Source organism: Hoplias malabaricus, chromosome 11 (genome assembly GCF_029633855.1).
Source record: "Hoplias malabaricus isolate fHopMal1 chromosome 11, fHopMal1.hap1, whole genome shotgun sequence".
NCBI lineage: Eukaryota > Metazoa > Chordata > Actinopteri > Characiformes > Erythrinidae > Hoplias > Hoplias malabaricus.
Genome location: NC_089810.1, coordinates 19,445,360 through 19,470,219, shown reverse-complemented (window position 1 = coordinate 19,470,219; position 24,860 = coordinate 19,445,360). Strand labels below are relative to the sequence as shown.

General features: G+C 39.9%; 1 protein-coding gene across 4 annotated transcripts in view; it reads left to right on the top strand.

The window, feature by feature from the left end:
* tmtc2b (transmembrane O-mannosyltransferase targeting cadherins 2b) overlaps positions 1 to 24,860 on the top strand; it is a 137,014-nt gene that overhangs the window by 81,279 nt on the left and 30,875 nt on the right. For 3 of the 4 annotated variants that reach the window (XM_066685325.1, XM_066685326.1, XM_066685327.1), the window contains one exon: positions 23,315 to 24,146. In XM_066685325.1, coding sequence (XP_066541422.1) covers positions 23,315 to 24,146 — 832 coding nt within the window. Of the gene's footprint in view, positions 1 to 13,960; positions 14,032 to 23,314; positions 24,147 to 24,860 lie in introns of those variants that run through there. The other variant, XM_066685329.1, reaches the window with a different exon arrangement.

Here is a 24,860-nt window from a genome sequence, read left to right as displayed (position 1 = left end):
AAGGGCATCTGGGGTAAACCCTGTGCCAAATTTCATGTGTAGATCATCAGTCAGGTTGGTGGGTGGTCTGTTGTTGAAACCCGTTGGTGAAAAAAAAAAAAATTGTTTTAAAATTGCAGAAAATCTACAGACAGCAATGTACCGAATATGTTCCAGTCTCATCTCAGTGGATATCACCAAAGGTCTTCATTGGCCATCAGATCAATGTATAGATGCATTGTCATTCAGTTTTAATGTGGGTACACAAGGTAACACCTGAAGCTGAGCTTGAACAGGTTTGTCCTACAAGGGCAGATGGTACGTAAGGGCAGACCAGATCTCTTTTTCAGATACAGAACTTTACTGAGTTTGTACTGGTATTTACTGATTAAGGTCTTCAACCCTGCTTGAAATGAGCCCTACTGCTGACGTGCCTTTTTACAGTACATGATATTTTTGACATTGTGACAGATGCTTCAGTACTGCCCTTTCCACTATCATTTCTATTGGAATACAATGCTTCGACCCATGGTTTTAGACAGCCTGAGCGTGTGTGGACAGACACACACACATTTCTCTACTTTCTCCTTTTTTTTCTCCTTCACAAGGCCGCATGAACAACATCCCTGGCATTTGAACAACAGAAAAATGTCTCTGGACCTTATCAGCAGGTTTCTTGCATTTGAGTGGAAGTGATGTATGTCTCTCTCTCTCTCTCTCTCTCTCTCTCAAATTTTAGTCAAATAATTAAAATGTTTTTATTTTATATTTAAATGTAAAACATTAAAAAGTAAATTGAATCAAAACAATAGAGAAAATGATTGTACAAAATAGTAATTACTTCTCAAATTGCAAGAGCTGCAATTTTTATTACAGCCCATCTGCCTTCAAATTATTAAGGTGGGAAATTTAACCTTATACGAGCCTGTAAACTGGTGATCTGGCACTACACCCTGTGTTACAAGTTCCAAGTTTAAAAATGGCTCAAATTTTAGAGGAGATTCCATGCCTGGAGCTAAAGGTTTGAAAATATGGTCTGTCTCTGTACTGGTGAGAAAATTCACAATGAAATATTTGCCCCAAAAGGTTCAGCCCTAACTGGAGTAATACACTGTAGTGGTGCAGTGTTCATTAGAATATGGCTCGTTTTCTCATGCAGCTGAGCATTAGAAGTGAACAAACCTCACAAATGTTAATGGGTTAATTTGGGCTAAGCTGCCTTTTGTGCACTGCTCTTGAAAGAGGTTTGCTAACCTAATACATGCAGATCTCTCTTTCAGGTTATCCAAACATGCGCTTCTGTGGCAGAGCTGCTGGAGCTCTCGTTCTGTAATTAGCCACTGTCAAACAGCCGCTGACTCATTTGGTTATTGCTCCATGTAAGGAGAGTTCATACAGAGGTTAGAGGTTGCACACATGGAACTGTACATGTGGTGTTATACAATGAGTTATGATGAACAATGACTGTATGGTGTGGGATTATTATGCAGTGGGTTATACAGTAGAGTGGGAGGTGTACAGTCTTATAGGTCTGGCAACCCATTTGATGAAGCTTACGTGATTAGTATTATAACAGGCCCTTTCTGTTGCTAATCTAAATCCGAGCAAAAAGGTCAGTGCCCACTCACTGTCCCTAGACTCCAGAAGATGCTGAGAACCTTCAGTAACATTCATACACAGCGCAGCTCTCATTTCCACTTCCTCATTTCCACATCATGACCTCTGAACCACGACCTCTCTCAGCTATTTAAGGAAGAAATTTATTTTACATTTCAGTTTCAGGATTCTCACAGTGATGGCAGTAATATCCCCAAGACATGTTTTGTTTATTTGTTTTGGAATTTGTTGGAGAGGACTATTTAGAAACTCTGCTCTCAGTGGAAAAATCTAATGGCCTTTTTATATCTAGGTTCTTTCTTGCTTTCTTTTTCTCTCATGCTTTCTCTTTCTCTCTGTCTCTTTTTGACTTTCAAAGCTACTCTGAAAGGCTGGTTCTAGGAATCTTCTCATGGATAAATGATAAATAATAAAGTAATCAAAATTCATCAGTTCGATATAATGTAGATTACAGTCTGAAGTGAGAAATATGAGACAGTGGCAGCTAAAGCCAAACCTCTCAAGGAAATTAGGAAGTTAACGTGAGACTTGTCAAATGATCAGAATGTCAGATTGAACTCTTTTTTCTTTGTTTCTGAGTTCAGTTCATATAGTGCACTATAATATATAGTGTGCAATGTAGGGAGTAGTGAGTTCCTCTTGTAAGGAGAAAGCACTTTAAAGATACTTACATATAAAAATAAATGAATCACACAGATCAACACAGACTTATTCTTATTTTATTTTATTTTATTTTATTAATTCATTCATTAATTATTTATTTTTATTAGTGCCTTGATTAAAATGTATGGTAATTTAAAGTTAAAACGCTAGTACTTTTTAGGAGAAAATATGTAGTGTGAGATGCATGACAAACTGGTTAGAGGAGGCTTTTTAAATACTTTGTTATAATAGTTCAATGTTTTGATGATTTTTTTTTTTTTTTAAATTAGAATCTCATAATTTGATGAGCCTTAATAGAGAAAATGAGCACTACAGAGCAGCTTATGGTGTCAATTGTGGTGGGGTGGTGGTAGAGTGAGAATTAGTTAGCGATATTTAATACTTATTTCAGCATAAATAAAATGTAATCTACCTTTTGAATACATCATTAGGGACTGTGTTTACATTGCTAGATAAAACTGCTAATACGTCACTAAGCTCTGTAAAAAATGAAACATTGGAGGATGTTGGTGGACAAATTTGGCAAAATGATTGATTAGCGTTAAAAGATTAAACACATTAAATACGTGTGTGTGAGTGAGAGAGTGTGTGAGTAAGAGAGTGAGAGTGTGAGAGTCTTGCCCAGGGTCTCTTATTGCTATAGCCGGGTTTTCCTGCCTAAGCTGGGACCCTAAACCCTAATTACTATGCTGTACCAACCACTTGTTATACAGAGGTATTAGAAATGCAGTAATGATTATGATATGCGATTAAGGAATGAAGCTGGATGTGATTGCTTACATAAGTTCATTGAACGGTTTAGTGCTTACTGCAGTTTCAGTAAAAATGTGGAGGGGGATTTGCCTACATTTCGTGCCCTGAAGGAAAAACCATTATTTTAGACCTTGTCTCCAACCTAAACCATTATACATTTGTAAAGGCACACTTATCTGCACTACCCTAACAAGCATGGGGTGATTAATGATGTCTGCAAGGTTTATCGGGTAATTGGTCACACACTCCTTCCACCCCCCTCTCCGATGGTACATGTGAAAACGGTGCCGTTTATGCTAATGGACGCACTGAGGATGCAATGATATTTTGCAGCTGCTTGCTTATGCAGAATCCCTCCACCCTCCTTCCTTCACTTTCTAAACATTTGCTGAATTGCAAGTTGTTTCCCTAATATTGTTTGTGGGAGCTTCGTCTGTGGCCTTTTTCTTTCTCAGGCCTCATCTCTCAGTCATGCCACATTGGAATAATTATCACAGCGGTGTGGAACAGTGCTCTGGAGCATCAGCTTGAACATGAATGCTGATATTGTTCAGTGTGAGAAGGCTCCTCTTTTAACCCTGTTGGAGAAATGCAAGTGGCCAGCTCAGCATTATTCTAATAGCCTGATGTTATCGTAAGACAAAAGCTATCATTGTGAGTTATAATTCACTATATTTTTGATAGTGTTATTATTAACTTCTCTCTCACCACCCCCCCTTGCCTGCCCCGCTTTACAATGAACGATCACTGGATTAGGAACAGCCTTGTATTTACACTGTCTGTTCTCTCAGCTCCACTTTCCACAGAGGAGCATGTTGTAGTTATAAAATTACAGACTGTAGTCTATCTGTTTCTCTGCATACTTTCTTATCCCTATTTCACCCAGCTCTTCAATAGTCAGGACCCCACAAGACCACCAGAGAGTAGGTATGATTTGGGTGGTGGGTCATTCTCTGTGGTGCCGTGACATTGACATGGTGGTGGTGTGTTGGTGTTTGTTGTGATGGTATGATTGGATCAGACACAGAAGGGTTTCTCAAGTTGTCAAATCCCTCAGTGGCACTGCTGGAGCTGCTGAGAATAGTATACCAACCATAAATATCTGGCCTGTGGACAGTGTCCTGAGTCGACCGATTTATTAGAGGTCGACCAATACAAACTGTGCAGCAACTGATGAGGTACTGTTTCTGACTTTACATCTACAAGATGTAGGCATATCTAACAGAGTGGGACAGTGAGTGGACACACTTAACTCTAGCAACACTTTACTGTAAGTTGTCATATACAGCTACATAACTCCTTTAAGCCTTTCATGACACAAACATGGGTAAAAGCTTTTAACAAGCATTAGTTGTCTTAAATGAAAACAACTTTTCAGCCTTTATGACCACTGACACTTCTTGGACTAAGCCTTCATGGATGGTTTTGTAGTATTTTCAGTTGTCATGAATGGTTCTTGTCTATCCTTGTGAATAACGACTTGCATTAGTGTTAATGAAATTTAACCATGCTTTATTCCCATCTCCAATAATAGTCATATAAAAACATAATAATAATAATAGCCCACCCCAAAAGCATTTAAGACAGATTCCCTCACAGTTGCATCCAGATGTGCGCTCTTGTTACAAGATCCTGCCTGGCACTGTGACTTTAGCTAATTTGTTGTTGGATGAAAATGACAAAGCAACCAAACAGAGGGAGAACCCTAAATGGAGCTTGTCTCTTTGAGATGCTGATGCAGGCTTGGCTGTTTTTCCATTGAAATTGAGTCAGAAATGTTTTTTGTCATAGATCATGAGAATAATAGCAGAGTTGCACAAAGCTTGAGCTCTGATCTGCAACATCCATCAGTTTACCAGGCTAGAAGAAGGTTTTTATATGGCTACATATTTCTCATAAGCAATATAACAGTTCGGTTCAAGATAGTAAGTGCCTTAAAAAACAATGGAGCGCTGAGATGCGTCAGGCTGACCACACATCGCGTTCATGCCAGCGCTGGAAAGAACAGCCTGCACATCTGGGAATTTCTCTGCTCTCTTTAATTGGTTTGTAATGTGGAAGAATGCTGCTCAGCTGAGCCTGTAACAAGCTATCACACTGCAAAGCAGAGGCCAAGGCCACAGGGACGAATCAGCAAAGCTGCAGATCCCAGATCCAAAGCAGAGGAGAAAGAAGACAGTCATGATTAAAATATTCACTCTACCCCTCCCCCTGCCTTTTTTTTTTTTTTGTTTTGTTTTTGTGTATGCCCTATTCTTTGGCAGAGTGGTCTGAAAGCAGGAGATGTGTTTTATCTGCTCTTCCATTCTGATATTTTTTTTGTTTGTTAGTTTTTGGCCCAATTTGCGGCAATTTTTTTTTTCAATTCCACTAGCATTTATGGATTGTGACTCATTCTCTGTATTTTCTATTTTCTCTCTACTCTGTTGTATCAGTGTCTAAGAGGATGTCAGTAACACTCAGTGGAGACAAATGTGCTGTCATATTAAAGCCGTTCATATTCCTATTTTGACATATCATGTTTAAACTGTGTGATAACACTTTGATGATAAATCCTGAGGATTTCCTTCAATTGTTTTGTATTCTGTGGACTGTGAAGAGGTATTCTGAACATGCAATATCTGTGATAACGCACTATTTATGCTCCCCTTTTCTAGGATGATGCCACATGTACGAAAGGAATAACAAAAGGACTTGCAGGAATAGTACACATTATGCTGACCTTAAGTTATATACCGCTTCTGTGATAAAACTTGCATACTGACGGCAATGAAATACCAGAGAACATTTGCGTTTCTAGATTCCAAATTATAACGTGTTGTCACATGATTATGAGTAAGGTTCTAGTTCACACATTATATTGAATGTATATAAAAGTAACGCTATATACATGTAGCTGCCGTTTAATTGCTCCTTTTATTAGGCCAATCTCCATTGATTTTCCTTCTTCTGATAACACTCTCCCAGGTGAAGTCTTGTGGACTTCAAACACCTAAACCAAGTAAGAAGTAGGTTCAGTAACTCTTTCAAATATTATTGTTTTATTGCTCATGGAATCTGCTTATGGAACCATATGATTAAAGGCAAAACACGGTGTGCAGCAGTGCCCAAACTCCTATTTAGATCTAATTGTTAAAACACATTGCAGATTTGCATTCGGACAAGATTAAAATCATCAGAAAACAGCTGAGTTCAGTGAAAAATGGTATGAAATTCAGTCTGTAATTTTCTCAGAGCATGTCGGGGGAATAAAACAGACTTGTTCAATTCAAATGGAAATAAAACCTCAGAGGACCCCTGTAAAAGAGAGAATTACACAAGGAAATTACCTTGGAAATTTAATCCCTTCCATATTAGGGCTTTAGAGGTGTTTTTGTTCCACAGTTGATCACCCAACAAGCGTACCTTCCCTCACAAAATCCTTTTCTTTTTTTTTATACATTGTATTTTTCCTGTTTGGAACTAATACAATATAAAGGGAGTAAACAGTTGCTGAATTTGCTACTGTACAATTGCACAAACCCATCATCCATGTTGACTCTCTGAACAGTGAGCCAGCCCTTGAGGGGAGAAAAGCAGATTTTATAGGTCATTTTCTAAGATGATTATTCTGCATTAGCATGATTGAAACATTTCTTTTTACAGCATGACGTGGAGTACAGCGGTACCATATTAAGCGTCTGTGGCTCAGCAGCCTGCATAAGGAGATTAGAAGAAAAAGGGATGTGAACCGCATTCTAATCCAAAACATGTCATTTTGCAGGCTTGTGATTTTTCAGATCCAGTTGGTCCTGAGCTACATCTGTTCACCACTGGTTGCACTGTTTAAGACTGCTGTTTCTCGGAGGAGATGGTACGATGGTGCAATAGAGCCACTGTCACACAGCTCCAAGTTTCTGGGGTTTTGGGTTCAAATGCTGCCGCGGCTCACTGTCGGTGAGGAGTTTGGTATGTTTTCTCTGTGTCTGGGTGGGTTCACTCCAGATGGTTTAGTTTACTCCCACAGTCCAAAAACATGAGTTAGAAGGTGGGTTAGTTATTCAGTCATGTTCATAGGTGTGTGTGGTGCCGTGTAATGGACTGGTGCCCTGTCCAAGGTGTGTTCCTGCCTTGCACGCAGTGAACAAAGCGCTCTGGACCCACCACAACCCCTGAAGATGATAACGATTTCTCAGAGGATCATAGTTGGGACAGCTAGGTGTCCATTTATTTACTGGACAGGACAGTTTGGCAATTTGGAGCTGTTAATATAGAAATGTCTGATCGAAATAGTGCAAAGTGATGTTTACTTGGAAAACAAAACGTTATGAAATTTGACCAGGTTTGTCCAGGTTTTTGTCAACAACTATACATTATCTTCTGTAAATCAGTGAATGAATCTGTTACGCTGAAGCATTTGAGATTTTATTGCGCAACTATATATACGTTTTTTGTTTTTTTTTCTTGTTTCTTTGTTTTGTTTTTTGTTTTTTTTTACACTGCTCCATTGCGGTGCAAGTGTTTGACCAGCTAATCCTGGAAACAGTGCCCACAACTGATTTTTATTATACGCCTAAGATGACCACAGCTCTGTTCCGTGAAGCAGCAATCTGCTATATACCACAACTCATCACATCTCACTCACTTACATCCAGTGTGTTTTCTTTGGTCATGTGCAGCCAATACAAACAGACCCAGAGTTACTGTACACTGTCACAGTAATGTGGTGGAAATGGAAGAAGTCTAAACATGTCATAAAGCACACAGCCGAATCAGTCAGAATATCTCACTCTTGCTCTCTCTCTCCCTCTCTCTCTGTCTCTAGCTCTCACTCTCTCTATCTCTCTCTGGGAGATAGCAATTTCAGACTTTGCTTTCTGAAGGTTCGGCTGCTAAGTACAGTGCGTTACTACAGGGTAGCCTCAGCTTCTCTCTTCTTACGCACACAAACGCACGTGTGCACACAAAAAACAACCTGTTTCACATTGTTTAGTAATGTGCCGCTTAATCTTGTGTAATAGAAGTACTCTGGGTAATGGGTTGTGATCCAGTCAGAGGCTAAATCACTTTGATGTATCTCTGCCAATACTGGAGGAGGCATGGGCTGCAGTTTACACCCTCTGTACTCAAGCTGTTGTTGAGTAAAGACAGAATCACCAGCTGATACTTAAACTGAGTTTGGCAGCATTATGGTGGGGTTTGGGATAAATAAAAGTCAGCCCATTGTTTCTCAGTAACTCTATTTTAAATTAGATTTGCATATTTAACTATTATATGAATTGTTTAGGAAGTTATCTAATAACTGTTACATATTTTTAAAGATCCCCATGTTCATTTATTTTAAAAAAATAATAATGTGGCAGTCACACAACTCCAGGGACCTAGAAGTTGTGGATTCATGTTCTGTTCCAGGTGACTCTCTTTGACTCTCTGTGATTAGGTATGTTCTCCCTGTGTCTGTGAGTTTCCTCCCACAGTACAAAAACACACGTTGGTGGACGGATTGGTGACTCAAAAATTGTCCATATATGTGTGTGTGTGTCACCCTTTGAAGGACCGGCACCCCCTCCAGGGTGTATTCCCGCCTTGTACTCAATGATTCCGGGTAGTCTCTGGGCCCACCGCGACCCTGAACTGGATAAGCGGTTACAGACACTAAATGAATTGAATTGAGGTGAATGCACTATATAATATATAAATATATAATAAAGTGCTGAATAAAGTGATGCAAAAGCATTAGTTTTAGTTTAGCTCATTTAAAATTAGTATTTTAATTATTATATGTTTTTTTAGGTTAACAGTCAGATTAATGCCATAAATTGACAAAAGAGCTGAAGAATGCTACAACTAGATATTACACAAAAATGCTTTATAAGTTCAGACATAGCCTACAAGACCCCTCACCCAAGTAGACACAGCAACCAGGAACACATGGACAACATGGGGTAATTTGATGAAATAACAGGTTTAAATAATAGACATTATTCTGACTGTTTAGAATGACATAAAGCCTATTTGTCACTGCTAAAATCTTGCAAGCCTAATTGTTGTGTATCCCTATTAGTATATGGGGTAACATTGCTGCCTCTCACATGTCAGTTCTCGGTTCAGTTCCCTGTTTGGACAGGAACTATATTTATAAAAGTTCTTGGCCATGTCTCTTAACATTGTATCAGCCTTTAAATCAAACTGGGAGTAGCTCTGGATGAGAGCAGCTACCAGATGCTGTAAATGTTCTGGGTGTCCCTCAGTGTAATTTTAACTTAATATTATTTAAAATCATTGTTTACTTTAATGTAATTTTGCTAATTTTGCTAAGGATGAAATCACAGTAAAAATGTGCAGACACTGCTTTCCTCCCCCATCTTACCTTTGAAAGCATGAATCAGCGTCTCTTTTCATCAAGTGCAGCCTTGCCCAACCGTTCTGGATAAATAAATGCCAACAAAGGAACCAGAGCTCAGAGAGCAGGTGTTTACGCAGAAGGTCTTTCCACACTCGCCCTCCATACATTTCTACTGCTAATGATTTTGAGCCTTGAGGCAGCTTTTTCTCATCAATTTATTTGTAGTGGAGGTTTTCCACTGTGGCTGAAGCTGCAGGTTGTCTGTCTAATGATGAAATATTGCTGCAGGTATTTCTTTTGGCCACTTCGGGAAACAGTTTAATGCGTTTGTGTGTTATTAGAGAAACGACCCTAAAATCACTTCACACTCTTTGGTGATATGGGTGCAATGGCAGCAGACTGTAGGTTTGGAAAAGAAACAAACCTGCTGCCAACACTGGGTTGGTTCACTTTGTCCTTTTTGATCTGCTTTGCGTAGCACATCCCTTAAAGAGAAATATTCTGCTTTATTTATGGAATAGAAAGTTTCACATGACACAACGCTTTGCAATAGGCTTCATTTATTAAATTTCCAGTTCAAATTGCCTTTAAGTCCTGATGAATAAAGATAAATATATAGAACTGAAGAATATTACACAGAAGCATCAACTATTAAATATACTGCTATTTTCTCAGTGCTATGTTCACCCTTCACCTTGTTTACATACGTCTACTCTTAGCTAGCATTAGCATTGTCTTCTCACAATCCAATTAAACTGAGTTTGAGATCCACGTACTTTCATACCCATACACTTGACATCTCTTTGCACAGTATACTGTCAGAAAATTTGTCACTGTGGTATAAAAAAAATTGTGTTGATTCCATAAACTAAATTTCATCTCCAGGACTTTTAATATGTTTTTATATTTGACACAGTTCAATAATAAAAACTTACAGATATTCACCTCTCCTTCTGGAGAAGAGAATGTAATGTACCTTTAGGGAACACGGTTGTACCTTTAAAGGTACATTTACATGATTTTTTTTGACCAATAATGTACCTCTACCATGCCTTTTTTCTGAGAGTGTAGAAGGATGTGGAAACAATTATGGATTTTATTTCAGCTCTGATAAAAAGGAGTAGAGTTTGTTCTCCTTTTTCTCAAAGATGAAAACTTAAGCCCCATTTTCGCTGTATCTTTTAATTAATCACAAGTTTTACAAAGCCCTATTTTTCCTTGAAGCAACTGTTTTTTTATGCCAGTGGATTATCCTGTATCTAATCATTTAGAAGAACGGAAAATTAGCGTTAAATTAATATAATTTAATTTCAAATTTAATAAAAAATTAGTGGTCTATGAATTTGCAAAGTACTGTAATTCTTTTGGACATGTCTGAATGCTGTTAGAGAAAACACCATTAAGTCATTTCAGTGTGTCTGCTGTGGGTGTGACAGCTACAGTCTGCAGACCTGACTGCTGTAATTAGGAAAAGTCACCAGGGGCTTCGTTTTTGTTTTGCTTCATGATAAATTATCTACTTTATTTATTGAATATACATTTTTTCTGTAGATAGTTGTGAGCTAAAGCCCTGAGTTGCTCTCTGAACTGTAGCCTGCTTTCAAAAAGATGCATTACTTCCTTATGAAACCGCTTCATATCCACATCATACATTCCTTGCTGTTTGTTTTACAAGTATGGCGTTTCTTCCATGCTGATCGACTCAGGACCATTTGGAACTGTACATGAAATTTCTACCTTGAAAATGTAAACATTTTTTGCCATTATTTTTGCTGGTTATTGAACTTGGCCAGCTCTAACATCCTTAGCCCTGCGCTGGGCCAAGTTCAGCCTTTCCACTTTGAGTCTTGAGGATTATCTCTTTATTCAGGACTGTCTAAGCTAGCTGAAGCCTGGCAGATATATTCTTGAGTTAAAGGGATTCAGTCCTACCTTATATAGATAATAAAGGTATTTTTATGATGTTTTGCTTAGAAGAATGGCACCAGAACACAGCTCCTAGGGGAAGGTGATGTACCCTTTTTAGTTTGAGAGGTTTGTAATCAGTTGCTGGAACTTGTGGAGTCCTCTAGATATGTCTTGCTTGGATGAGGCAGCTGCACCTTGATTGGCTGCTCGAGTGTGAATTTGCTTGTAGCTGTGAGCAGAGCCAGTATAAAGTAATTTGATGGGACCACCTAATAAAAGCATGCCTAATCGCTTCTAGTTCAGGGTGAGGAAAATGCTGGTATGCAGTTCTGCACAGCAGCCTCTGTTGATTTTGTTATTATGGGTCATGGAGAATTTGCCCAGTTATATTAAAGACTGGGCAGATTTGCTCACTCGCTCCCATGCTCTCTCTTCCCCTCTCTTGTTCTTGTTTTCTCTGAAAGACCTTGTTTGCTCTCCTCTCCCCAGTCCTTGATGCCAAATGCTGAATACTAAATGTATGTACATTTCAGTACATTTTTCATCCCTGTGAAATATGCTGTGAATTTTGCTCAAATATCGGATCACAACGTATTGAAAAGTTACAGCTTCAAAATTATTGTTATGTTCTACTGATCTGTAATAGGAGGAACAGAGCCTCTGTCATTGCTACTCTGGGCTCAGCACCTCAGAAATGACACTGCAGAAATAACTTCTGGAGGTGGGCAAGCAATCGGTCCTTCACGGGGCTTCACACATACACCCAGTCATTCATTCATTTGCTGCTATGGACACTTGCACAGCCAATCTCCCTACCAGCATGTGATTTTGGATTGTGTGAGGAAGCTTGAGCACCCACGGGACACCCACACAGTAGAGTTGTCATGATACCAGAATTTTGACTTTGATACTGATTCCAAGTTTGGTATCATGATTCTCGATACCAAATCGATTTTAAGGGCAAAAAAACCTGCTAAATATTAGTCTTTCTGTTTGAGTTCCTTAAATGTTGAGATCAGTGGGTAAACTTGGACAGGGTGCTATGGTCTATGATACTGCTTTCTCTCTGCTCGAGTTGAGTGAAGCGTGTGGCTCAACGTGCTAGTTGATTCACTGATTTGATTTGCCGAATCAATCAAACAGAACAACCTAACAACCGGCGAATCAACCTAATATAGTGCTATTTGATTTACTTATTCAGTATACTGATTCGGTTCAGCATCGAATGAGTCAGATTCAAATCCTTTACAACATTGTGGTATTGAAAAAGAATCGAAATTTTAGCGCTTCGTGCAACCTACCACACAATCACAGTAAGAATACACCACGCTCTGATAGAGAGGGACCTGAGGTAGGGTCTGAATCCACAACCCTAGGGACCTGAATAGTTTTATTTCTAAAAGATATTCAAATGGGAATAATGTGAAGGAAAGGGTGGTCTTGAGCTTGTGCAGCCCTGTATATGACTGAACTTCGTAATGTCAGAAGTGTGTTCGTCGTGCCTGAGCTTATCTGATGTGAGACAGTGGAAGCTCAGGGATTTGTTTTATTTAACTTATCTCAGCCTTCACTCCAGTAAATGTCACTGTTTATCGGAGGCTAATTCCTGGCCTTCTCTCTGCTCTGTGTCTGGCTCGTTTATGCTACAGATCTTGGCAGAAAGCTCAGCTGAGGTGCTGCTGCTGTTCCCTCAGAAGACCCTCACAATGAGAGATAAGTTTTAACTTCTTGGGTTCTGTGGGTTCAATTCTCCATTCCTGGCTGCTCCTCTGTTATCTGGAGAGCTAGGCTCTGGGCTCATGCTGTTTGTATGGAACATATTCAAGAAGAGCAGTGGGAAATATTTCCTGAGAGCTACCTCAGTTTTGGGTTTTGTAATTTTGTTAAAACTCTGTCATGATGGACATTATAAATTTGAAAGTTCTACACACCATTACTTTTGAGTTGATCTGCAAATTATGCAACTAGGCAACAAAACAAAGCTCAGAAATTGAATTGACTGCTCAAAGACTAACACAGGCATGGGGTATAAGGATTGTTGATGAGTTTCTGAATGCCTGCAGCGGACCCCCTGTCTCAATATTCACACTTGGACAATCACATGTGCACACGCAACGGGGGGGATGTGTGCAAGGCCACAGGCTGTCCCAATTCTTTAATTTTCTTCAACAAGGGCACTCTTGAGTGCCCCATATGCACGTGTCTCCTATGTCTGCATCAGCCAACACTTTTGTGAAGGGAATTGCCCATATTTCAGTGCAAGTCTGTAACATTCCTCACAGAAACCAATAACAATATGCTTCAGAAAATGGAGAAACATTACCCTTTATGTGTAACTGGAATCTTTCTCTTTAATAAGACTGGCGAGGTGTGAGACGCATTTTCAAAAAGGCTTTTTTTAATGTGAGGTACGTTACATTTTAAAAGTGTTGTTTTTAACTTTACCCAAGTTCTTTTATATTTATAAACCAGGAGTAATATATATTTGATAAATGAACAGGACCTCACAGGTAACCAGTCATTTATGAAGAATTATAATTCTATCATTAGTAAATGGTGCTCTATGTAATGCAGCAGACTCCGCTTAATAACCGTACTGAGCAACTCTCTAACGTTGAAACCAGTTTGGCTGTAAAGCACAGTGAATCGTACACAGCTGAATGTCTCATTCTGCTCTCAAAGCCTTGACCTTCTAAACACTTGTACCCTTTGTGCCCCTTAGCTTGGACTACATCATCAAAGTGCCTGTTTAAAGAATGGCCTTAGGGCAAGAATTGAGACAGGAGGTGAGTTTCATTGACAGGGGGCGGAGCCAGAGAGATTTACATTTTTCTATTGCAAACACAATGTTGAGTGCATCAATCACCTACTTATTACAAACTAAAAGCTGATTTCATATGCAGTTGTAACTCATTTAAAATCTGTGTTTCTTTTCAGAAGCAGGAGTTTGTGCTATTATTTTTCCCTTTTCAAGGGTGTTTTTTTTCTTCATTTGCAGCCCACATCTAAATCTGCTCAGTGAATGCCCCTTCATCACGTAGTGCTGAGGATCCTGCTGCTGTCCAGAGTGGAGGGTGAAAATAATTCAGCTGTCACACAGCTCCTCTAAAGCAGCTTGCTTTATTCAGGGAGACTCATTAAAAGTCCCACTTTAATAAATGCAGACTCAGGCCTCACGTCCATCACCACGTTTCTCCTGAATCCACCCAATTCACTCTCAGACAAGACAATCTCTAGAGAGGCAGATTTAGAGGAACGCTCCTCTGTAAGCATGTGTCCAAGGACAGAATGGCTGACTTGGCATTGCCAGAAAGTTTGTGTATATAGCTTGCTGAATTATGAGCATGCTGAGAGTTGAAAGGCTGTGCTATGTATTGATGTCGAATGCTTTTCTGTGTGTCTTTGTTTATATTTGGCATTTATGCTCAATTAGCTCAGTTAAAGTGACTAGCCATATGCACAGTTCTGATAAACACTTTAAATCAATTCTTTAAAGATGGACTGCTGCTGAGAGAAAGGCTGTGGTGCTGATTGAGAAGTTCTAATTTAAATATAGCTTTGTTTTATTTCATTGAACTAGGTGTCCAAGTGAGTTAGACCAGTAGCCTGCCAGCTGTGCTTGGAGTTCTACTTTTTTTTTTTTTTTTAATTATTGAATTTTGAAGCCTTTTCCACTGCCAACGTACAAAAGAAAAGCATGAAAAGAATGAAAAGGGGCTATTTTTTCCTCCTCTTCTAATTGGGCTATTTTGCACTTCATCTCCAAGGATATTATCCTCACTCGCCTGCTTCATAAAGGCTAAATTGTTTCATTTTTAAACTGATTGAGAGTGAATTACAAAAAGAGAGAATGGGGTGGGGAGGGGGGTGGTAAACAAGACTCTCTCCCTCCTACTGGGTCGTGCTAAACCACTTATTTGAAGCTAAACTGGATTACAGACAAAAGAGACAGAGCTGGAATTCCTCTGTGTGCTCCAGAAAGCCGTGGTGGCACCCCCTCGCTGGGCTGTAATTGAACTCATGTTTTTAAGAGTCTGTCATTGAGAACAGTGGTGTTATTATGCAGATGCTCAGTGTGTGTTTGTGAGAGGGAGAGCTGATATTGGCTGAGACCTGAACTCCAAAACCCCATCCTTGGCCAGTGGAAATACCACAGAAAGGATTAGAAATTATCAGGTTTTGTCTTTTTTTTGCTCTGCCTATTCTTCACTATTGGAAAGAGAGGGTGTGCTGGATTGCTGCACGCAGAGCTGTTATTAGAGACACTGTTTGTGTGTGATACTGGTCAGAGACACAAGTCCATTCCTTTACACTGACATGGTGTAGCACAGACATGGAAGCAGCAAGTTCTGAGGACTCACATGTGGATGTGGTTACGAGCACACAGTCACTTCCACTGCCTGAGACCAAGCAGACTGGAAATGACACAGTTGTTTGTCCCCTGGCCAGGTAGTGACTGAGAGTGTGTGTGGGGGCCAGGCGCCAGCAACCCACCCGTATTAAAGTTTTCTTAAGGGTTTTCTGGTTTTTATTCATTCATGGCTGACTGTGGAGTTGGAGACAGGTGGATACACAACTTTATTTACTCAAAGGAAAATGCAAAGTTGTTGTAGTAAGGTATGACATATGTAAATGCATGTATATTTCTGTCCAGAATTAGTAATGACTTCTTTACTGGTACACATCCTTTCAGATCCACAGCATTGTGTTGTTTGTTGTTAGTAGTGGAAATATATATAAAAATATATATATATATATATTCTTGTATATTCTGTGTGTATATGCATGATTATGCATGATTTTTAAAGCTAGTAAGACATTGCACTGAGTACTGCACACATGCAGATGCACAAACACACCCAGACACAATGAAGTGTGGTCCCTCCAGATGAAGTAAATCTTTTTTGGCAAGAGCGTCTGGACTAGTGCCCTGCAATGTACACACACACACACATATATACTGATCTTCAGTGACACACATGTGAAAGCTCAGGATCCTTCTCAATTTTGTGTCGCTTTGAGTTTGATGAAACCCCGAATCTCCATCTCTTTTCCCACACACAAGTGCGCGCACACGCTCTCACAAATCCCCTGTCTGTGTGCTTTGGCTAAACGCTGTGAGCGCCGTGTGTTAAATCCCTGCTGGGGCCCGAGAGCCGGCCCGATCCTGGACCCTCAACCTCCCCATAAATCCACAGAGGGTCCAGAACAGAGCGGAGTGTGTGAGCATTAACACAGCCTCCTGACCCCTCTGGCACATCTTTCCCTGCCTCTCACACTCCCGGAGACCACCAGTAATCTGAGGCTCAGGTGGATTTTCTACGTGAAAAGCCTGAGCAGATTTGTGGAGTTTGAGCGTGGCCGGCTGACAGGTTCATGAGGGGTTCAGAGCACAGTCGTCTGTGTGTGCAGGCGAGAGTACAGTACACACATGCCATTTTCATGAGTGGCCACCAAATGTTTGGAGACACCTGGAAATTTAAGTTTGACTTATGGTTTGAGTTTATGGTCTTTTAGACTCATTTCAAACTTCTTGTACTTTTTAACTCAATGTCTTTGTGTTTTTATTCATTTCGGGTATTTTGTGTTAACTGGGTTAGTATCATGGAGGATTACCACATTTCATTGTGGAGGATTAAAAAAAAAGGCAAAGGGCAAATGCTGTAGCACAGTACCCAATTTATTTTGTAATTAGAAAATTATAATTTGCATAAGATGAATGCAAACTGTTTCTTGCCTTTTATTTTGAGGCAAAATATTGTTAATATGTCTGCAATTGTTTTTATGGGTGCTGTTGAAGTATTAATAAAGTATGATATACAGTACTGTGCTGAAGTTAAGGCATCATAGGTAATTATATATGTGGGTAGGTGAGGTGCTTGTATAGAGTTATATATAATTACAGTAAATAAAAAAAATAAATATATAGTAAGAATGTTTTCTATAAAATATAAGGCATGAGTGAGTTTGAAGAACAATGTTTAATTCAGACTCTCCTTGATTGGATGAATTTGTTAAATCAACAGCACACATTGTTTAAAGTCATTTTTTATTAACCGGTAAATCTAGGTATTGGATGATAACCTCAAATAATACGGACTTCCACAATGAAAGATTTGGACAAAGTTAAACAAACACAGAATATCTCACTTACTGGAATAAAGTTATTTGGTTTTATTGTAATGTTGGGAGGTGGTGCAGCAGGTAGTGTCGCAGTCACACAGCTCCAGGGACCTGGAGGTTGTGGGTTCGATTCCCGCTCCATGTGACTGTCTGTGAGGAGTTGGTGTGTTCTCCCCGTGTCTGCGTGGGTTTCCTCCCACAGTCCAAAAACACACGTTGGTAGGTGGATTGTGAATGGCTGAATGGGTGTGTGTGTGTGTGTTGCCCTGTGAAGGACTGGTGCCCCCTCCAGGGTGTATTCCTGCCTTGCGCCCAATGATTCCAGGTAGGCTCTGGATCCACCGCGACCCTGAACTGGATAAGCGCTTACCGATAAAGAATGAATGAATGTAATGTTGGGCGTTATGTTTGTTTTTTTTAGCAAATAAACACTTACTGCGCAGATAAATAGTTTTTTAAATCTCATCTCTGGTGCCTAAAACTTTTGCACAGTACTTTACATTAAGATATTATAGTTTAAAAAGTAAATGTTATAATTAAATTTGTGAAGACCAATGCTCATAATTGCAATGCTATTACTTTTACCATCCCCAGTAACTGCACATCTCTGAAATGATATTTTGCACTGTCAAAAACAGTTACAGATGTGCTCAGAAAGGCAGTGTTTTTGTTTAACAGTTGTGAAGCGGTGTTCCTGGAAGCACTGTGCCAGTGCAGATCCTGTGACCAAAGAAATCTTAACTCCCTTTGGCACGTCTGTATCCCATCTAATCTTCCTTTTGTTATTAGGCCTGTAGACTATTATGATAATCATCTGCAGTAATACTAACACAGTGCCCTTGGGCCAGCTTCTCCTTTGATGCCTAACCTGTACAATGATTTATGCCATTCCTATAGCTTTCCTTCGGCATAGAGTTGAAGATGGTGGAGATAATACATTTAGCTTATTTGTTTATTTTTGTTGTAAGGATGGCATGTCTTCTATGCAGACATAAAGGTGCCAATATAAGCCAGTGAACTCTTCAGCTCAAGCCTACTGAAATCTGCTGTTATGATGAGAATCCCTAGCTTGTGACTGGTCATCTCTGCTATGTGGTAAGGAAGTTACAGGCTCAGGCCTTGTAAACTTTGACCTGGTGTTAAGAGTGTCTCCTGCTCAGGCCTAGTCAACTGCGATACCATGCAATTTACAGCACGTGAGAAAGCCCTCTGTATGCAAAGATAAGTTTCACTGTCCTGTTGAGTCTTTGATGCATGACTAGTCTTCTCTCTGTCATGTTAGTGTGTGTCACTTTTGTAACTTATGCTATGTCTGAAAGTGTGCTCTATTCACTATATATCTGCATGTGATAGTATTCAAACTTAACTATCCTCCTGAATTGAGTTTCTTAAAACACTTCACTACTGTATGTAGTGAGTAATGAAGGGAGCCATTTTGAACACAGCTTTATATTGCATAAAAACTCTTAAGCCAGGAGGAAAACTTCAAAACAAATCATAAACATGCTACAGACAATGAAAAACACACCAAAACCCCAGACTGAATTTTTTTTTAACTTCAACTTGGTCAACATGCCAGTGGTTGGAGTTTACAGTAAAGGTTCAAAGTGCCTTAAGTGTACTAAAAGAGTACATTTCTGAGCCAATTCTGATTACTTGACAGGCCTACAGATATTTTAATTGGCCAATTTTCTTCTACCTTTTTGAAAACAGGGGCAAGAAGTTCATTCTTGTGGTGATTCATATGCTAATATAAGAATGCTGTAGAGATTCTGATACCCTTTTGAAACACATGTAGCATTAAAGTCATTAGCAGTAGTAGCTTTGATTTTGTTTATAATTGGCTGGTAATAATACGAATTGCTTCTTACAGTGTCAGCAACTTTTAGTTTTACCTTTAATGAGCAGTTCAGCTGCTAAACAGTCTCAGTCTAACACCCACACACACAGAAATACAGGGAGAGAGGGTGAGAGGATGTAGCATGATCAACATTGTGTCATATGCTTGGCTCTATATTTGTTCCCCTGTTAGGAAAACAAAGACTAAACCAATCTTCACTGACAATCTGGTAATGGCTTCAGCCCAGTGCTTTCTCTAATCTTGAAGGTGACACTGAAGGTTTGGCTTGTTGCTTATGCCAGCCTTACACCATTTGAATCTCCGAGCGATTTCAGACACAGACAAATTTCCAATTTTGGAATTAAATCTTTTGCTAAAGATGTGGAGTGCTCCCATGATATTGATATTGAGGGCAACTTTAGACCATTATCTGGCACTACTGTTCTCACCGAAAAACAAACTCCCCTTCAGTTTGTGTTCATTCAGAAGCTCTACATCTTTTAAAGAACTGTATATTTGAGTAAAACACTGACTGTAGAGCGACACCCCCCGCCACATTTACTGAGCCGGGGCTGCATAAAAACAGGAGCATTTTTCCAGAGAGCTAGCATAGGGTGAGGAAAAATTCTCTGAATTTTTATAAAAAGTCTTTTGGATTAAAATTGGGAACATTGCCTTCAAGTATGTGCTTTTCTCATCTTAACATTCTGATGAAGTCAATCAAATGCAATACATTTTTTAAATAATGTAAAAATATCTTGGCTCAGTAATTTCAGCAGTATCAGTAATCTTGGCTCATGTGAATAGTAACCCTGCAAGTTCCCCTGTCTTTACACAATCAAACTCTGGTTAGCATTATATGATATATGTTTTGTCCATACATATGATGACAAACTCTAACATTATTAAGTAGCTATACCCACCACCACCAAAACTCTCCGCAGTCTAAATTCATGGCATTGGCTAGTAACAGAGCAGAAAGTGGGACCCATACCTGAGCATGACAGAATTATTGATAACTGGTGGAGATTATGGAGAAATGGTTTTATACTAGATTTAGATTCCCCATGTCTCAGCATAACCAGTCCACCTTATTTACAGTGTAAAGTTGTAAAGCATACAGTCTAAATAAAAGGAGTGATTATGAAGTGTCAGAAAAACCCAGTCTCAGCTGTAATGCTGATTATGCACTTCTTATTCAAACTCTGCCATGTTGTATGTGTGGTATGCGTGTGTGTTTGTATCATACAGGTTGGAGAAGTTCTGTGTTTCTCTTTAGTGGGGCTGTTCCGCTTGGCCTCTGTAGCCTGCCGCTTAAATATGCCAGAGGGACAGGCCCTTTACATCCTCTTCCCTTCAGCCCTCACTTCAATGCTCCAGGGTCCGTGCAGTCCCCCTGAAACCAGACTGAGGGACAAGATCAAACCACATTCATCTCTGATCTCTGCTGTCTCTCTCTCCTCCTACAGTTTGCATTCCTTGAGCACAACAATGAATGGGGTTATTCAGAGGTGATGTTTCATAACTATAAAGGGCTTGGTATTTGTAGATGTCATTACTGCAAGCAGTGTATGTCGAGAATGGTGCTTAGCTTGCGTCCGTTTTTCACCCGATGAACTTTACCAGATGTCACAGGAACTGAGACTCAGGCAGTTGAGTTGATTTTGTCCTGGGCAATCCAATGATGGATTTATACGCCTCACGCGTGTGGAAACTACTTTGTATTCATGACTGCTGGCTGCCAAATGACTGCCAAGTTTTGGAAATCAAAACAGTGGAGTGTTCCGCGGTTGCAGAGTGAAGATTCTGGAAATGACATTTTGGGTTTTGATTCGTTAGCGCCTCTTATGTTCTGGCTGCATTTGCGGATGTGGGTGCCCTGCTTTCTAAGTGAAAATTTCTTTGTGATCATATGCTTCTATGCTTTCATTTTGAGGATGGTTGGAAATATAAGTGCTTTAACAACAATAGGTTTATATACCACCACCTCTAGCCTGTCACATCCATTACTTACAGCTATAACTATGTCAGGACAGGAAGCATTTATAGGGGGAGATGTTCACTATATCAGCATGAGGTGGGATAGTATGATTAGATGAGGAGAAAGTGGCCTCTTTTAAGAGATTTCCCTTGAGAGCACTTGCCTGTTCTCACTGGATATAACACAGATGACAACGGACAGGAGAAAATCAATACGCTGCTCTACACAGCTACTGGGCAATAAAAGAGAAAATCCTCTCTCGCTCCTGCACTGTGATCGAGAGACTCATCACGCACAACCTTGGCTCAGCTGGAAAGAACTCTTATGTTTTGTGCAACTCGCTGAGAAGTTTGCTGCTTCTTATTGCTGGGACTTGATTCTGGTTCCCAGCAATGCCACAGCCATCTGTTGTCTGCAATAACATTGACCTGTCCATGCTACTCCCACAGATGCATTCTTTCAAGAACAACTCCTGGCAGCTTGTTGCTAGGATGCAAAAGAAAAATCCCTTTCATCTTAATGAGTTTAGTTTGGAGTTTTACGCTGAGTTCTGTTTAAATTCCTATGATGTTTTGACTAGTAGACTACAAGCAGGTTGAGCTTTGCCACCATGCCATTGTTAACTCGGACTACAGAAATACAGCTAAATCTGACTCTAAACACACATACTAAGTGAATTTGAAGATAATAATTGTATATATAATGTTGAAATTGTACACTAACATATCTCATTTGAGATATTGACCGGATTTTTTGTTGAAGTTCTGTAATGCTGGTCCAGACTCAAAAGTTCTGATAAAACACATTTGTGGGTGGAGCATGTTTGTAGCCCTGGCAAAGGCAGTGAATATAAGACTGATACTAATTTGTAGTGGGTACAAAACGGTACTACATAGCGTTTCCCAATGAGTTGAATAAGGGTTTGAGTTGAGACAAAGAAGAACACGATATCTGAGTAGCTTAGAAGGTCAACAAGTGAACAAAGTATTGGATACAAGGGCAAACATTCATTCATTCATTATCTGTAACCGCTTATCCATTCAGGGTCGCGGTGGGTCCAGAACCTACCTGGAATCACTGGGCACAAGGCGGGAACACACCCTGGAGGGGGCCAAGGGCAAACAGCCTATGTTCTTATTCTAATAACAGCCATGAGCGTGTTTTGTCCTGGACCAACTACAGACTACAACATACACTTGGTCATAGAAGCAATATTGAGAATTTGTTAATTGCAATAGTCTCCTTTTGCTCAGGGCACTGTAGAAGTTTGTAACATTCTGAAGAGGAAGTCATAAAACCACTTGAAGGAGTGTAGTCTCCAACATCAACATCGAGGAAGGCCAACTGATCAGCAAAGTCATTCCGCAGGGAACAATACAGCTTGGCCCTTTTGTTCTTCTCAAAGTGTAAAATATTCAAACACCCCATAAATACCCCATAATCATTTCCCTGCTGGCAGAGGAAGAGTGTTTAATATTGGCTCGGTACTGTAATATGATTGATGGCAGCATTTATAGCCAGATTTAACATGTACTTGTTCTGAAAGCCAGGTGTGGTATGCCGAGATGAATGTGGTCGCCAATCATTACGTCAGAGTATATTTACTTACCAGCAGTGTCTTGTGTTTTATTCTTATTGTCTTGGACCCAATAAAAGATATGAAGGAAGTTGGTCTTTAAAATTGGCCAAGTATATTACATTCTTGCCACTGATTGCTTATACTCTCAGCTTTCCCAGAAATTAAACTGACTGCTTCTTGTTATCACTGTGTGCTGGATGATGTAATGGTGAAATCAGAATACAGGCGGCATGCATGGTGTGTGCTTCATGGTTGTACAAATTGTACATGAAGGCTACTTGTGTTCCAAATTGTTCTCTGTTCTGATTTCGTACTACTACAGTATTAAGATGTTCTTTATTTTCCTTCGGTTTACATCAGAAAGCACAGCAGTGGTCAGGTTACAACCAACATCTGGAGTAGAATCAAGCTCAGTTGTAAGAAAATCGCAAACTACCCAGAAAACTGCTTTGGCTCCACTTTCTCAAAATAATGTTTGTTACTGTTGTATTGTTCCAGTTGATCTGAGATATTCTGGCTTCATAGTTTTCCTTCTCTGTGTTTCAGAAGAAGAATTTGCGTCTGCTGATGAGTGTTTTCCTGCTGGGTTCCTGGGGGGTCTTCCTGCTGGCCTGCCGCCTCTACTGGATGGGCAACAAACCTCCAAACTTCTCCAACTCAGATAACCCAGCAGCAGACTGCCCCAGCTTCTTGACCAGGGCTCTAACGTTCCTCTACCTTCCCGCCATCAACATGTGGCTCCTCCTCTGCCCAGACATGCTGAGCTTTGATTGGTCCATGGATGCTCTGCCTCTTCTGAGGAGCATCACTGATCTGAGGAACCTGCACACTGTAGCGTTCTACACTGGACTGCTAGCGTTGGCATGGTTTGGCCTCAGTAGTCGCCAAAGCAGGAGCAAGGAGACCAATGGGAAAGCCCACCATGTTGCGAATGGAAAGTCGAGTACGAATGGACACAGTTATCACTCTGACTATGAACACTCCATTCCAGACTCGAACTCTGTACACACAAATGGGAATGGTACCAAAAAGCACTATGTATCTAGAACTTCTTTGCCCACTACCGAGAACATGGTGGTCTTCTCATTGGGCATGCTTGCAATCCCATTCCTACCGGCTACCAACCTGTTCTTCTATGTGGGCTTTGTGGTGGCAGAGAGGGTCCTCTACATCCCCAGCATGGGCTTCTGTCTGCTGGTGGCAGTAGGGGTCAGAGCCCTGTGGGTCAGGCTGAGGAGGAATTCCTCCAGGACCCTGATACTGACCTGTAGTGCTTCTCTGGTGCTTCTCTTTGGGATGAAGACAGTTCTGAGGAACAAAGACTGGCACAATGAGGAGATGTTGTATAAGTCAGGGATAACTGTGAACCCTGCTAAAGGTGAGTTGTGCACCTGTTTTTTTGTCTGCAGTATTGCATTTACCTACCATTGTATGACTCTTACATGTTAAAGATTTACAATATTTGAAATGATTATTCTATGCGTATTAGTAATGTCTTAGATATGTAAACCTCTGCGTGTTTTATCGCCATTGGGTTTAGAGTATTTTCAAAGTCTTCTAGTATATGGTTAGTGTTGGTTAATAACTTTAAACTTCTTAAAATGAAATCAAACCATATTCAATTATCAATAGATAATTATCATTAATAGATATTCATCATTATTGGCCCAGAATTTTGCTACAAGCGCAGTGCTGTGTTGTATATAGTCCAGACATTTTTGAGAATAGTGTGTTTAGTTGTGTTCAAGCTGACATTTAGAAAAGTGTTTTGAAGCAGTTTCAGGCACTCTTCTGGACTCCAGTTTGATTTTGACATTTGATCCTTAAAAAAAAAAAAGTGCTTTTAAGAACTGTCACTTTACCAGTTTGATTCCTGCTACCCTTCCCCTTCAATGCTTCACACAGGCATTCAAATACAAGAGAGCGAATTATTTGCAATTTTCACGTCTTAGCATCTTGATCTGTCTCAGCGAGATTCTGTGTTCCAGGTGCAATTTTGCTAAGGGTAATGATTCGAGTTAGCTACTCGGAGTAGATTAGCTCCTCATGGGAAGTGAACTGTTCAAATTACTCAGAGAATGATAACCATTTT